At 36.5% G+C, this 17,148-nt stretch overlaps 1 protein-coding gene across 2 annotated transcripts in view; it reads left to right on the top strand.

Moving 5' to 3' along the window:
* LOC122808811 overlaps positions 1–6,490 on the top strand; it is a 2,021,113-nt gene extending 2,014,623 nt beyond the window's left edge. For both annotated transcript variants that reach the window (XM_044079872.1, XM_044079871.1), the window contains one exon: positions 1,805–6,490. In XM_044079872.1, coding sequence (XP_043935807.1) covers positions 1,805–1,956 — 152 coding nt within the window. In that variant the 3' untranslated portion in view covers positions 1,957–6,490. The remainder of the gene's footprint in view (positions 1–1,804) is intronic.
* Positions 6,491–17,148: the final 10,658 nt, after the last annotated feature.

The raw sequence follows: 17,148 nt of genomic DNA, 5'->3' as shown, positions 1-17,148 counted from the left end.
AGACTCTCACCTTCACATAGTTGTGGGATGGGGTGGAAGACAGACAATGATCTCACCAACCTCCATGTGAAAAGATACGTTGACATTTAATGTTTCCCTCTCTGACCAGTCCAATTTCAGCCAGGGTTCTATCATGAATGCCATTTGATAATACTGGGGATGTGTGGACTATCTCCTCACTTTAATCCCAGTAGGACAATTCCTGTCACACTGTCTCATTACTATTATGTCACTTCTGATATTAATCTAGTCACCTCACATGCCTTGATACTCTGACCACTCCAACTCAATATGTCCTAGATTTGTACACTGATGATCAATTTCAGAACCTTAGATGAATGCCTCTGTAGTTCATTTTGACAGATAAGTAATCTTCTACAACATTTTCTGAATGTAGACTGCCCTGAATTAGGAATGTGGCTAGGCTGAGAGAACTGTGTAGTCACCAGGTATCTTGGAAGAAAGTGACCAGTCAGGTTTTGTACTTAATGTAGCTCCATTACTACCTCACAGAGGAAAAGTCAGCAACCCTCTTAGCTGAACAAGTACTGATGTGTTTCTGAATGTTAATTTGGGAATGTGGTTTTACAGCATTGTAAATGTCAAGTACACTAATATCACAATAAAATAAATATTTTTAAATAAATTATTTTTGGTAGACTCACAGCTGTCTGCCTTCAGCTACATCCTGCAGCCCCTCCTCAATCTTCTGTTCTGAGATGCCTGGCACTATCCAGCATACCACTTAGGTATCAAAGCACCCCCACTGAGGGAAGGTGCTTTGTGTAGGTGTCTAAGCAGTGGATATCTTGCTATCAGCAGTGGGCTTTTTCCCTACCCACTGACCTCCAAACTACACTGAATGTGTAGTTGTCATGCACACTCTGCAGCTCTAGAATCTCCAGTCCCCACCAAGGACTTGTAGCTCTGAGAGGTCAACTGCTCCATCTCCTAGGATAAATGAGACAGCAAAAATGTCACTCCTTCCCCAGCACCCCCCAACCAACTCCTCAAGTACTGGGTCCATTACCTGAACTGGGGTCAATGAGTTTCTTTCCTCCATGCCATATAGATGGCTAGATAAATAAAACAATAATTCTATCATGCAATAACAAACTTCTCACGTTTGCTGTGTTTAAAGTAGCCACAAAAATAAACCAAAAGGTGGAGATCACTGTATTTTTACATGTGTGAGGTAAAAGAAAGATAATTAGAAAAGGAATTATTAGGATGCTACTAGGATGCAATAACATGAGGAAAAAAATCTAGAGAAAAGAAACATGGAAAAATGAAGAAGTGTGAAATGGCAGACATGGCTGTTGTAATGGAGAAGGAGTTAGAAAAGGCAGTTAGACAAAAAAAAAATTGAGATGAAAAATATAATCACTAGAGAGGGATAAATCAAGAAAAATAAGAAGGAAAAGTATGGAGAAAGTCTTTTTGTTGTCTAACAGTAAATTGTATTAATTGTCAGCAAAATATCTGTAGCGAGTACAGAAAAGTGCAGTCTTAACTTCATCAATCCAAGTAGTACATGGTCAAAATGGAAATTCATGGGTGTTGTGCATATTCATTGCAGAAAGATAAACACTTTACTGTGTCTTATACTTTCACTGTGGCGGAACATGGCTACTTTGACAAGATTTTATGGGATTAGGTATGGAACCAGCAAAAAAGGAATGTACATACTTATTATGTATTCACTAAGTAGAACTTGTATATATAAAGCAGTCTGCACACCAGGTACCTGATTTTGCCTTTGTCATATTTCACAAGGTTGATACTTTTCTTGCCTCTTTTTTAGGGTGGATGGAAGGCATCCGCTTATCTGATGGTGAGAGAGGTTGGTTTCCAAGCAATCATGTTGATAACATCACAAATACGAAGGTGAGGCAAAGAAACCTTATGGAAATGGAGCGCATAACTGCAGCCACAGCAAAGCTTGGAAAGAAATGAGAGGAAATGGAAATTTTAACTTGAGAGATTTGTAGAACAAAGCAACATGAGCACTGGTTTCTACTTGCATTCCTGGTAAAGGATTCATATACAAGATCGGACTCAGTTGATAGCATTAAAAAAAAGAACTGTGCCTTCCTTAATAATGGACCTGATGTCAAAAGGCATTCAGTACGATGTTAGATTTAATGACAAATCTACTGTAAGTGACTCAGAAGTGGATACACTGTTAGTGTCTAGCCTTACAAGAGTCCCAGCCTAAATGTCAGCGTCATGATACAGAAAGTTAATTAGCTTCTAACCTTGAAATTATTAAGCAGGTCTTAGTATTCCAGTACTATCTTGTGAAATTCTTTGCCTGATCTTAAAAGGATTGGGAAGGAAAAAAAAAACTACAACTTTGTCAACAAAGTTGTCATCTTCGGACACTACTGAGTATACCGTGCATTTAGTAAATAAGTTAATCTTGTCACTTTTACGACTGTGGTAGCATATTTCATTTTTCTTAACACAGCTACTCATTAAACTGCTGGGTGAACAATTTTAGGGCATTCTGTCAAGAGAGCTGGTATTTCAGTTGTGCAATGTCTTATTTATGTTTTAATCTGAAACTTTTGTATAGTACTGAAAAGACAAAATATTAAAACTGCCCTGTCTCATACTCAGTTCTGTGAAGACTGGCATGATAATAGGAAATATTTTCGCATCATAGGAAGATAGATCAACAGCAAAATGCAGTGGAAAGTTCAGTTTGTTTACCAATGCATTGCCATAGCTCTTTTGTTTGCCTTTATCATCCTTTGCTGTGAGAAACTGCAGTTTTGAATCTTAAAGCAGGATTTCTGGCACATTAACTCTGTATTAACATATGTCTTTACTGAGTAATACTAATTAGTACATAGTAAAAAAAACTAAAGGAATTATGGCCGTCTGCACACAGCTACAGTTTGACTTCCCATTGTATCTACAATATAAGCATCTCTTATATCCTACTGGAACAACAGGCTGCATTCTGATCTCCAACAGAATCAGAAAACAGTTTTGGAGCTATCTGCATACTGAAAACTACCATTGTTGAGATGTCAGCTTTCATCCTGTGCACCTTTATTAAAATCTGCATTTAATGACACAGGAAAACAACATAAATGTCATTCCATACATCTGCAATGGAGTGGCTTGAAAAGTACCTCAGCCTGGGGCACAGTGGTTTCCATAGCTAGTGATGCCAATCATAATGTACCAAAAAATGTGTATATGATGCATGAAACCTCAGAATTTTTCACAATAGTGGGAGTTGGGGGGGGGGGGTTGTTACTTGATGAAGCCTGGGCTTAGAAGTTTTGTGACTGTTATCTTTTTCAGTTAAATAATGTTGCTCATACATTATAAAAACTGTGAGAATTATTCTTGAAATATATGTGCCGTTCAGATCAGTGGGTATGTCTTTGCGCTGTCCCATGCAGAAGGAGAGTGGGGTCAGGGCCAGCAACTTGGGAAATGGAACCAATCTAATGCCTGCAAGTAAAATTATGTTTATGAAATTATGATCCATTCACCTCTAAAGCTTGACTACATTTATCTATGTATTAGTGAATCTTGGAATCAAAAAATCCTACTGCTACATCCTGAAAATTCTCTTTCAGTTGGTGTCAATGCAATTGCATGAAGACTCAAATACTACATAGTTTCAGTGTTCATAGAAAGTCCTTTACATAGATGATAATATGAAGACCTCAGAGAAGAAATGATGTTCTCCTAACTTTATATTACTGTTTACCACTGGTATCACAATTGGTCCTAGAATTAAATTACACAGAAACTGTTAGCAAACAGTGATTACTTCTCTTCCATAGCCTGTTAAATGTAAGTAGCAGATCTTGGTTATCTTATGTCTTCCTTTTGTCGCACTTTTATGACGTACCTTTTGCACCCCATGATAGTATGTGGTGCATAAAGTACCAATTAGCATTTTCTGCAGGTCGGTGAATGTTTTCAGTCTTCTGTTCACTTAAAAAAAATGATCCCTCATAAGATCTGTCTTCCCCTGCACTTATGCCACTAAAAATTATACTCGGTGATATCAACAAAGGGAAAACTTGAGATGTGTTCCTAGAGTACACTGGTTGCATGCTGCACAGGAGAAGACACATCTCTAATCAAGTATATGCAATATTCCTATGGTGATGTCATTCAGGAAAACAAAATTTGTTTGAGCCATGGTTTCAATAAAAATAGCCCAAATAAATAAGAGTGGACTAAGGCACGATACATCATGGCACATAACTCACAGAATGTCATGATACAGTATTAAAGTGTGACAAAACACTTTAAAATGTTACTAGTTCCATTCATTCTTAAATTCTAACACTGCGTTTGATTCCAGTTTCACATACACTGCAGGAAGGCTATGCTATGACTCTGCAACCCTTTTCTCTGAAAAAAAATCCTAATATCCCCCTAAGCAGTTTAAAAAAAAATCTTACCAGCATCACAGTGACCTGTTTTCCCCTTGTGCCCTTTGGCACTGAATATCTCTTTCTCTGTTCTTAGACTTTTAAATTCCATTCAGGTTCTTAAATGATTTTCATACCTCTTCCCATTTCTTTCATGGTGAAATTAAGTGACAGTCTTTTACTGCAAACCTTAAAATATTTTAGTGTGTGTGAAAAGGGGAGACCTTCAAAACTGCATGCCAGTACTGCAGGTGTTGCTTCCAGGATGATGAATAACTTTCCACTTACTACTGTTGATGCTTGTTCCAGTATACCACAGCATCTCCAAAGCTTTCTTTAATTCCCTTTTATTCAACTGTCACATTTAAACATTATGGCTTTTGTGACTGCCAGTCTTCTAATTTCAGATGTGCCACCTCTCCTTGGATTTTTCTCATCCTGACCACTGCAGATTTTAAAGCTGTTAATTAAATATGCATGTGGGAATTACAGGGTCAGTTGTAACCACTTCTGAAAGTTATAATGTCAAAGCAACAGGGAGCTGCAGCTGCTTTTGTGAAATATGTAAGCAGTAAGTTGTAGTAAAGTACTGTGTACTGGTGGATTCACCCATGCTTCTTGTGGTTTAGCCAGCATGGTGATGAGAGGCTACGGATTCAGCAGTCATTTGATGTAATTTCTGACTAAGAAGGTTTCAGAATTCCACTCCTATTTTGTGCATTATGATCATAAAATAATAAGCAGCTTTAAAGTCTGTAGTGGTTTGACTCGTAGTTCAGTGACTCAGTAGAATATTTTTTTTAAGATTAAGAAACTCTAACTATCATCCACTGACTAGTGTAGCATGTTCCTGTCTATAATTTTTATTCTGAGGCCTTGTTTTTTTTCATATAATATAATTGTTCGGTATAAAGGCAATGAATTTAATCACATAATAGAAAATATGAATTATTTTAAAAATCAATAAACTAACAGATCCCTATTTGCACATCATAGTAATGAAAAAGAAAACAGATCCACTTTGTAGTGAAAAAAAGAGTCAGCAGTGCCTTAAAGTTTACTGGAAAAAATATGGGAGGGTGTTCAGTAGTCACAGTTTCAAGATACTGTTAAAAGTTTGATTTAAATGATGCCAGACTGAAACTTACTTCTTAGGACATTCATTGTGAAAAAATACTTAACTATAAGTAAACTGTACCAGACTGGTTTACTGAACACATTTTATGCAAGCTGTAAAGCATAACATTATCCAGCTGGCCCCAAAGCTAACAGCTAAATTTTAGTTTTTCATGTGTATTTTTGTCTGTTAGGGAAAAAGCTCTACATATATCAACAGCAAAGTCTGAGCACAGACTCATAACTTAATAAGGTTTGCACTCCCCCCACAAAAAAAAAAAAAAAAAAAAAAAAAAATGCTGTTTTAAAAGGGCATTGAATGCTATACAAATATTCATTCCAGTTAAAAAAAAAAAAAAAGATAAGTTTATCTCACCATGGGGTCTCAACAGCCCCAGAAGCAGATTGTACAGAGTTAGTACCTGGCACCATCTATCTTGGTGAAACATCCTTGGTAACACTGTAGGTGGTAAGATTCTATCATTCTGTACTGTGAATTCTGATTAGGTAGAAGTGTTCTAATTCAAAGGTCTAAAGCGTGAAACTGTACCAGCTACGATACACTGTTATAAAGGGTTTGGAAAGAGGATACGAGGTGTTAACTGGGGTTTAGACAAAGGGCTAAAAAGTATGTAGTTACTCCTCTGGTGAATAAACTTTCTCCATCGAGGGTTTATGTACAGATAAAGCCCAGCAAAAAAAAAAAAAAGGTCTGCCACTTCACTGCAGCATACTAAACTAACGTGAGGCAGTGACTGAATTAAAGCAAATGCCCAACAATATTTTATGGTCACTAAATGCAGCTTTGCTGTTTAGCAAGTATAAAATAATAATAACAATAGCAATACTAAAGTAAAGGAAAAAAATTCAAAAAAAGTATCCGCAGTAGCACTTACAAGTACTTGTCTTTTAAGTAAAAGATACCCCTCCCTAAACAAGGTTTTAAAAAGCTGCATTTACCTAGGTGAAAAAATAAAAAAACAATGCAATTCACTGTGTATGTGTAAGACAGAGAGGGATAGTGCATACCTCTCAGCTCCTTTACTCAAAAAATCGGAATCCTAAGCATCTTTTCATCAACATGCATTATCTGAACAATAAGATGTATGAAACTACAATGTTTACCTTTGTTGACTACCTACAATCCTCAGCGATTTCCTAGAAAATAAAGAAATTAAATAAGTGACAGTGGGAAGGTGTTGCAATGCTATGCACTAAATATATATATATATATATATATATATATATATATATATATATTTTTTTTTTTTTTTTCATTCGATTACAATAACAAGTAAGATGTATTCAGTCAAGAAAGTGGTGTAATTGCTATGCATGTGTGTTTGTGTGTGCTTTTCTGTGCATGGGTGTGCAAGTCTCTCTCGAATTCTGCATGCACATCAGTGTATGTGTTGACATTAAGTACTGATATAACTTATTTTGGATGTAAAATACTTCCAACAATTACATATGTTGCAGTAAATCTGAAACGTGGAGGAAGCATTTTACATCAAAAATATATAAAAAATGTATATAGTAATAAAAAGAAAAAAACAAATGTGAAACAATTCAACATGTAGGCCATTGCCTAAGGGCAGTAATGCTCAATGTTATTGGGAAAATATTACTATTGCTAGGGGTGTTGAGACCCTCTACATGTGACGTCAGAAGTCACAATAACCCTTGCGTGCATGCATTTGATCTCCAATCCTAACCTGCCTATTATGTGTCAAAACCGTGGATGCCAAGAAATCTACCTCGAAAGTAAAGCCAATAAAAGTAAATCTTGGCATCCATGTTGAGAACACTTATAATCAGAGGCACAATCATAATTCTTTGTAACACAGTGAGTCTTATCTGCTCCATGTACTAAAAATGGTAGGAGCTGAAAGTGTGCTACCAGCTTTCAAAGCCTTTGAAAGCCAGTAAAATATTTTGGTGCTCTCAGAAATTATGTCCCTCAGAAAAATGAAGACATTTAAAAGATTTTAGACCCTTCATTTTGTCATGTTTTGTTTATGTCAGAATGAAGTTCAAACAGCTTTTAAAAGCTGTTTTTACCATCTGTTGCTGTTCTTTACCAACCATCAATGTCCCTAGCATAAGACCCAATCATGATATGCTGATTTTTGTTAAGCATCCTTAAGGGCTGTTATGATCAAGTCTTTTGTTAGGGAAACAATTATGTTTATCTTTTTCCCCTGATATCAGAGCATAAGCTCGGAGCACATGTACTACACCATTCTTACAAATGCTTCTGCTAAAAACTACATATACAGGTAGCAGGACCCTGTAGGGCAAGTAAGGTTGAAGTGAGCATCAGTAAAAGATACATACTCAAGAAGCATCACTTACAGTTATTAATGCAAATTTCATTGAATGCCTTGCTGATTATTTTACTAAGTCAGACAGGTTATGGTCAAAAGAAATCACACGAGGAAACAATTCAAATTATAAGTGAAGTTTTGATTTAGCTTACATTTTTGTTTTTTATTCCATGAGATACTTGGCTTTGTAGATATAACAGAATATCTATTACTATACTTGTCAGCATCAGGACCTAATCAGAGATGGCATTATGTTCACACTGCAGTTTTAAAAAGTAGATGGCACTGAATGTTAATATAGATACAACTTAGCCAGTACTCTGTTCCACCTAGTCTGACTCCTTTCTTCATTAATTGCAACCTAAGGTCCCTGCCTCCTAACAATGGCAGTTAATTGTACAATACCTGTCAACTCTCTCTATTTCTATTTTGGAGGAACGTTCCTATTTTCTGAGCTGATTTACCCCCTGCACAGGATGTCCCTATTTCAAATTTGATTTCCCCTTTAAAGAATTTCCTGAATCATCTTCATCACGTGTCATTTTTGAAGCTATCTAGTACACACAAAACTACACTATATAACCAATACACTAGTGCCACTAAATAATTTCAAGAAATTATTATACTGTCTCTTTGATAATGTGCTTATAGGATCATAGGAGGTTACTAGGCTAATGGCTCCAGGGCCCTTACAAGCCTAGCCAAGTTCAACCAGTGTTCCCAAGGGTGTCTGGTTCAAGCAGACATTAAAATCAGCACCCATTACCCCTGTCCAAGAGGGACACAGGTGGAAGCCCTGGGGTGAATTTCCAGCTACCCATCTAATCGTCCAAATTTCACTTAAATAGGGCCAAAGAGGGACTTTGTTTAACATGAATAGGAAGCATGTTCCAAAAGTGGGGCAACCTGTGAGACAACTCTGTCTCTCCAGCAAGTTCTGTTGATATCACAAACCAGATTAAGGTCCTTTGAGTGAGTAACTCGTGTGCCATTTGACTTGCGAATGTGCAGCATTTTCATTAAAACTGGGTCAGAGATTGCTCTATATGCAAGACACAGGTCACCACTGAGCAGTCTGCATGACCCAGAGTAAAGTGAAAATGATTTCCATCTGTCAGCATAAGACAGATCTTGATGACCCTGAATTTTCTTTGTAAGGAACCTTTATGGTCTCTCCAATTCCTGCAGGTGTTTGGAAAGGAACATACCAAAAGGAGTGTTATACTCCTTTATTGGCCTGATGAGATTAGAGTACATGTGGGTTATGACCTCTTTTTTCTGGAGGCAATGCCCTTACTTATGAGATCAGCAATATAACTATGGAGACATGGTGATCAAAGTTAAGGTTGCTGTCAATCTGTGTGCCCAGATCTCTCACCCCTGACTGTGTGCTTAAGGTATTGCTATTAATGTGGTAGTTTGCAGGAACATCACCGTTGCTGAAGGGGATGATAATGCATTTTTTGAATTAAGTTTAAGACAATAACTTTGGCACTCATCATTAGTCTGGGTAAGACCTTCCTGCAGGATGTTAACATTGCTAGGGGTTTCACTGATCGCTCCCAGTTTGAAGTCATCAGCAAACTTTGTCAGCCATAGTCCTTTAGTTTAAGCCTGTACTTCAGAGAGGTAGATTCAGAACAGTAGGGGGTTCCACAACTGTTCACTGTGGAAAACCACTGGTTATGGGTCTGCTGGAGGAGGAGGAGTCCCCTATTTTGACTGTATGAGTTCTATCAGTAGAGCCAGTTTGCAACCCACCTGAAAATACATGGCTTGATACCCAGCTGGGGGAGTTTATCGATGATGCCCAAGTAGGGGATTGTGTCAAAGGCCTTGAATAAGTTTAGGTAGGCCATATGCAGCGGGGTGCTCTCATCTAGGGCTTTGTCTCAAACTAGCCCACCAAGTTTAACAGGCATGATCTCCCCTTGACAAAGCCAAACTGGGTGGGGTCAAGTGTTTGAGATTTCCTATATCTTTGTTAATAAGGTCCATGATGATTCATTCCATTGCCTTGCAGATAAAGCTGGTCAGGCTAATGGGTCTACAGTTCCTGGGGTCTGCGGATGTACTCCCTTCGGTCAAAGAGATGATTGTGGCTGTTTTCTGCTGGCAGGAAGCCAGTGCTTAGGCTGTGATTGAAAAGCGTGCCTAATGGCAATGATAATTCCTGTTTTAACCTCTGTAGAACACAGATTGGGATGCTGTCTGGTCCCATAGAGACTGTGTTTTTGGCCCTTGAGAGGGCATTTAAGACCTGCTCCTCAGAGATACTAGGTGGGGGATAGGTGTTAGAGATGCTTTGGGGTATATGTGGCAGGTACAGTGGAGTGAAGTTTTCACTGAACCTGTCAGCCAGCACATTTGCTATATCCACAGGTTCTATATATGTAGTACCATTAAGTACTAGTTCAGCACAAATCTCAGCCTTACCTTTAAGGTTTACAGATGTAACTAAAGAACACCTTGTGGTTATCCTTACTTGGAGAAGCTAATTTGGATTTGTAGTTAGCTTTGGTGGACTTCACTAGGAGTTTATTTACTTGTTTAAGTTGAGGAGGCAGTTTTTCCGGTTTTGAGGACATTCCTTCCTGCTCTTACACAGCAATTTATTTCTTCTATTGTAGAGCCTATTAATGGCAGTCATCCACCAGGCGGGTTTGTTTTTCCTTGAAGATCTGGATTTGGTTCTATCAGGTATAGCAGAGTCAATACAATTGTGCAGGTGCTTGTATAAAGCATTGGTGTATAACGCAGCATAGGTGTCTGTTCTTTCAGTGGGAGGAAGGGCTATGAAGGTATTTTCTATTTTTTCACTCTGTTTTTTTATACATGAGTTTCGGAGTGGTAATTCACATCCCGACTAAAAGCGGGAAGAGTTATGTGGTACTTGGTTTCAAATTTTATGCTAATTAGATGAACAGATTTTTAGCTGGATATTCCTACTTTTCAGATACCTTTGTTCCTATTTTCAGTGTTTGCAAGTAAAAGGTATGTATTATATCATACAGATATTTGAGGTCACTGTTCCACTTTATAAGCAATTTTTGTTTAAGATGTTAACACACGAGTAACAGAAATGACTACTGTAGCAAGAAAACTTTGAATTTCCCAACACACACCATTTCAAAAAGTTAAGTAGACATGTTTAGACCCTGTTTTGATTACAGCACAATGCTTTTAACAAGTATAGAGTTCTTAAATTATAACATGAATGTCTCTCTCTAGTGGTACCTCTGAAAAAGAAAAGTGATTTCCTTCAGCATTTACCACTGACATTGACAACTTTCCAAAGTACAGAACCCACATTTTTAAGTGGCCTGTTGAAATTCAACTCTGTTTAGAAACCCCATTTTGTTGCTGCATTCCTTTCTGCTTGTGGTGGAGTTAAGAAATGAGTTATCCATCATTTCATTTTCTAAGAATAATTTAGAGAGTGCAAACATAAACATGCTCAATGGTTATTGTTTAAAATGACTTCTGGCTTGCAAAATATTATTTTTCATAATATACCACTAGCATGATGTTGACTATATACCTTAATTCTCCTTAACTTTCACAATGTGCTTTTGGTTCTAATTAATACATCTCTGGTTTTACTCCCTCCCCCCCCCAAGAGTGTTTTTTGTTTAATGTTTTCAACATAAGAGACCTCTAATTTTATAATTTTCCTCAGATAGTAAGCACTCTCTGCAAGACTTAATTTAAGGATGGTTAGAAATGCCATATCTTTTTTCTATTTATAATGTCCTGTAAAATAAAATACCTGTTTAGCTTATATAATGTAGCTTAAACAGAATCAAGATTTTGCAGCCCAGCCTGTGTCTCGTTTAAGAATCTTTTTCATTAGTCGCTTTACAGTTTCTTTCCTCAAAGTAATGAGTTTCTTACCCTTGTTTAAACATATATTCTTCCATCCACAGTTTACTTCTCCTCAGTTCAGATGCTCTCTCACAGATAATTTTAATGAAAGAAACAAGACAGAATGCTTGGTCAATGTAATGAGAGCACCAGCTACTAGTACCTGAAGCTGTTCTCCACCAGCTCAGCCCAAGGCTTAAGGAAATGTAGGAGCATGATGTGTAGATGTCTAGTGCATTAAGACTTTTTGCTTTACATGGGGCTACCTGGAGATAGGCGTATGATTTCACAAACAATTTTCACATGACTTCCAAATACTGGCTGATTTTTGGAAACTATTAATCTTCTGTACTCACTGCCCCACATTTTCATAGATGCAGCAACCTCAGAGATGATTTAAGAAGGGTGCAAGGGATCTCCTTCTGTTTGAGGATAAAAGACAAATGCCCCACCGCAGACAACATATATTTTATATTTTTTGTAAGTTCATAGAAATGCCATTTGAGCCAACCTGCCTTACAAATGTTGTTTTCAAACAGGTGGTCTTCACAAAGACAAGCCTACATCCTGTCAGAAGACGGTGTAATATGGTGCCATTCTAGTCCTCCTCCTCCCCCCAAAGAAGTAACAGGAGTTTAGTGGTTGCTTCATCATCTAATCTATACCTTAGATTTACCAATATACATTTCCAAAACTGTTGCACTAACATAATAGTAAGCATTGTTCTGTCTTTCAGTATCAGTGACTAAACAATTTTTGTGTGTGTATGTGTTGTTTTAAAATTTCTCTGTATGCTATCCCAAACTCAAATAAACTTATTTTGGGGAATCAGCTCTGAGAAGCAAACAACCACTGCCTTCAAAAGTGTTACAGAAAAGGATTTTGTAAGGCCAACCTCATTAACAGCTTATTTTAATTCTCTTCATTAACTCCCACAAGGATAAAGTTCCATTAGTCAGGGACTGTTCACAGTCCCCAGTGTTTTTCTGACCCAGAGCCTATTTTTAGAGGGCAGATAAACCCTGAAACTTCCCATTTTCAGGTGTTTTCCTTCACATCCCTTACCTTAACCTTATAATTAGCCCCAGGGTTGGTCAAACAGTAGCAGTCCCCAATTATTGGTGCTATCAGTGAAACTATTTTTTCAACACAGCAAATGACTTCTGTATTTAACAGTGTCTGTGTACTTTTAAGTTTTCAATATTTGGAATCTGCATTAATTTTGCATATTAAATAAAGTTACACAAGAGTTGCCATTATAACCACGATTTAAGAGAAAACAACTGCTTATGCAATTCCTAAAATTTCAGCTAATGAAAATGGAATTTCATCATTTTGTTTTTTTTTTCCATGTCCAGGATTCATCAATCTCCTTTAAAAATAAACAATATTTTGTTCATATATATATATATATATATATATATATATAGATATATATATATATATATATATATATATATATATATATATATATATATATATAATCTCAAAATATATATATATGAGTCCAAAATCTTGAAAGTTCAAAATACTGAAAACTCCAAATTCTGAATTTCATAATATCAAAAAAACAGAGTACACCAACACTTACAATATTCCAGCACAACTACATAACAAAACATGTTAGTCTTCTCCAACTATAAGCAGGGAGGCAAGCCCACCTGCACCCTCCACTCCTCCTGCTACTTAACTATATCAACTCCAAGATCGCACTCCACCGAAGAAAATAGCAAACATACCTTTATGTGCTTTACGACTACCTGTTGTAACCTTAGTCATGTTCCCTTTTAATTTGCTGTACAACAACATAACTCATCTTAGTGTAGTAAACTGCGATCTCGGGGTTCATATATTTTAAGTACCAAGGGGAGTGAGGGGTGCAGGGGGGTTTGCCCCCTGCTAATAGTTGTAGTAGACTAATATGCTTTGTCTTTTATTTGTTTCTCTATGTACTTTTGGTGGAGTATAGTAAGTGTTGGTATCCTGTAGTTTTTTCAGTATTATGAAATTAGTTATGTTGAGTTTTCAGTATTTTGAACTTTCAAGATTTTGGACTCAGTATTTTGGATTTCAAGATTATGAGCTTTCAAGATTTAGAAATTAAATCACATCTTATGAACACCTGGCTATGTCCATGTATTACATAACATTTATTTTGCTTCTTCTCATATACCTTCCTTCCTAGTATACTTACTGTATACATGCTACAGTACCACAACGCTAATTTCTTTATTTCTAGCAAGAAAATTCCCTTGGTAACCATATTGTTTTTTATTACTTCATATATTGTTGATATTCTCTTTGTCTTTTTTACATTTTTGTCTGATTGTGATGTAAATGTGGAGCTTTTCTCCCCTGGCCTCACTGTAATGGACTTGGTCCAGTCGGACTATCTCAGTAAACAAATGTATAATTAATAAATATATATATATATATATATATATATATATATATATATATATATATATATATATATATATATATATATATATATATATATATATATATATATATATATATATATATATATATATATATATATACATACATATACACACACACACACACACACACACACACACACACACACACACACACACACACACACACACACACACACACACACATACATACAAGCATTTTCACTTCCCCATACTTCTTTTGGCCCTTGCATGTATAAAACTTAGCAGAAGCAATGGTGTACGCAAGCTCACTTAATTTTTTTCTGCCACCTTCATGTAACAACATTTTTTTCTGACTGAAAACGGTCAGCAGACTAACTCAGTTATCAAACAGCAAAAATAAAGTACTTTGTGTTGTTAACATCACCATAAATTTTCATTACATGCCAGCAGAAAGCCTCATCACTGTTAATTTCCTCTTTGGTGCTTTACTTCCCTGCCTTACTGTGATTTAATTTGCAAAGCCCTACAAGCTACTACACATGTCCTTATGCCACATGAAAGCAGTTGTCTTTCCCCCCTTCATTTCCTTGTGTGCATTCAAGGTAGTTTATAAAATGGTAGACTGATTTGTGATCATGACTTAAAAAAACAGGGGTCTATATCAGTTCTCCAAAACCCAACTTCAGCGAACGGCCATTCATCGAACGTTTACATCAGCGAACGTTCTTCACAGGGGAAGTGAGTCAGTTGGACAACATACAGAAATTTGCCCTTTTCCCTACTGTAGTGTGATCTCGGAGTAAGTATATATAAGTAGGGGGTGTGTGGAGTGCGCAGCCCACTCATTTTGGTGGATTTGGTATATTGCGGTGTGTGTGTCACTCAGTATATTGGGCAACTAACTCCCTTCCCTGGAAAACATGTTTGCTAATGTAAACATTTGAAGAATGAACGTTCGCTGATTTGTGTTCGATGAATGGCAGTTTGCAGAAGTTGGATTCTGATGAAGTGATACAGACCCAAAAACAGTCTTCAACACTGCATGGATGAAAAGAAGCTAAAATTTTGCAGTTTGCAGATTGGTGGGAAAAAAAAATTCATACATTAGTATGACTGCCATAGCACACTGAAATTGTCTTACTTTTTTTTTTTTTTTTTGTAAACCTTCAGTAACTTCAGATCCAAATGTATTTAGCGGGATATATCAGTATTTAGCATGTATAAATACATTTATACCAAACGTACTTTGCATGGATATATAGCAGGGGTCAGTGTGGAGGGTCTTTGTACCACCAAACAAGTTTTTTATTTTTTATTTATTTATTTTTTTAAACAAGCTTACTTTTGCCAGATTTCTCCCAGGGCAAGTGTTTATGAAAATATCCCCATCCCTTTAGCCATTTTACCTTTTTGCTTTGTTCACTTCTACATGCATAGGCTTGTCACATTAACTGCATCATCCTTTGTTTTCATCACCATTCATTTCACCTACCTATTACCTTTCACATTCATTATCCAGTGATGTAGCTTCTCATTCATTTAAAATGCACATTATATCGCTGGGTCCTTGTCTCCATCTTGTGTATCTCTCATACAGTGTGATGATTTTTAGGATCCTAATGTCAGACCACTGTTATGTACCCTATGAGGTTCATGTTTATAATTGGCCATTTCTTGCACTGTACTCACCTTAACAAATTGACTGACTACTTAATAAACTGTAAAGGATGCAGCTAGACAGACAACTTATTGTAGCCACACATGAAAACTACAACACGTCTATCCTTTGTTTTAGCCATTTTGATGTGCAATCATAACTGTGGCTATGGATTTTTTACATTTTAGTATAACGCAAAGGAGTACATAGTATAACGCATGAGTAAAGGCAGTTAATGTTCCCTTTGTATTCATCCTTTTATTTAAAATATTTTGCTTATATAATATGTGCAATAACTTTACTGTCCATGGTATCTGACAATGGCATACCAAGGCTAACTTTTCTGTGACCATGGTTGGGTTACATTTGGTTTTTTAAATGTTTAATTAAAAAAAAAAAAAAAAAAACGGCATCCACCTTTCTTTAAACTTATTCACAGAATTGACTGTAAACTGGCTATCTGCTGTTGATAACTGAAAGGTTTTGTCGGGTAAACTGTACAACACATTTAAGTATACTACTCTGGAACTACGTATTTCAGCAGACACCAGCTGTACAAAGAATAATGTTTTTATTGATGTATATATGTTATCTACATTGATCAGACAAAGTTACCAAAAGCACTATGGTTAAATAAAAAAAAACTGTATTTTTAATGAATTTCAGATTTATTATTCTTTGTTATGGACACACCTTAACTTTCATATTATTTATGTTACAAGACTATACACCAGGATACTTACTGTCACTGAGGCAGATATGACTATCTTTTACACCATACATTGAAGGATTACCTACCATGCATGGAAGAGTGAAGTGAAAAGGAAGAAATACAAATTAAAGGAGGGATAACAAAAGAAGCATAAGGAATGGGACATATGTATTAGCAACAGTAATGCCACAGGGAATTTTTGAAGTAAAGACTGCTAAAGAGTGACTCTAAGCATTACCTATTTGAAAATGATAGATGTATATTACAATATGACAAAAGTACAGTTCTGTAAGTAAACTTAATATAACAGTAGTTGTTCAAATGATCACACTGTTGCAGTAGCCCAAGCTGTATGTGTTATATCCTAAGAATATCACAGCCAGACAGCTTTCATAGCTTCAGTTGCCTTCCGATCACCCAAACCATTAGTTAACTGGACTTAAACTGACCAAAACATAGCTTTGGGTACTAAGCCCTTCAGACCTTTCATGCCAACAGAGAAAAGAGGGCCAAAGTCCTGAGAAGAAAATATTAATAAATGTCCACACCCTGGCATAAAAAATGTACTAAAATATGGTAGCAGCTACTGCAGCAGTGACATTTGAACATCCAATGTTATGGTAAGTATACCTCCATAGCTGTACTACAACCTTTGTAT

Source organism: Protopterus annectens, chromosome 8.part0, assembly GCF_019279795.1.
Source record: "Protopterus annectens isolate FY-2018-M chromosome 8.part0, PAN1.0, whole genome shotgun sequence".
NCBI classification, from domain to species: domain Eukaryota; kingdom Metazoa; phylum Chordata; order Ceratodontiformes; family Protopteridae; genus Protopterus; species Protopterus annectens.
This window is presented reverse-complemented; position numbering and strand designations above follow the sequence as displayed.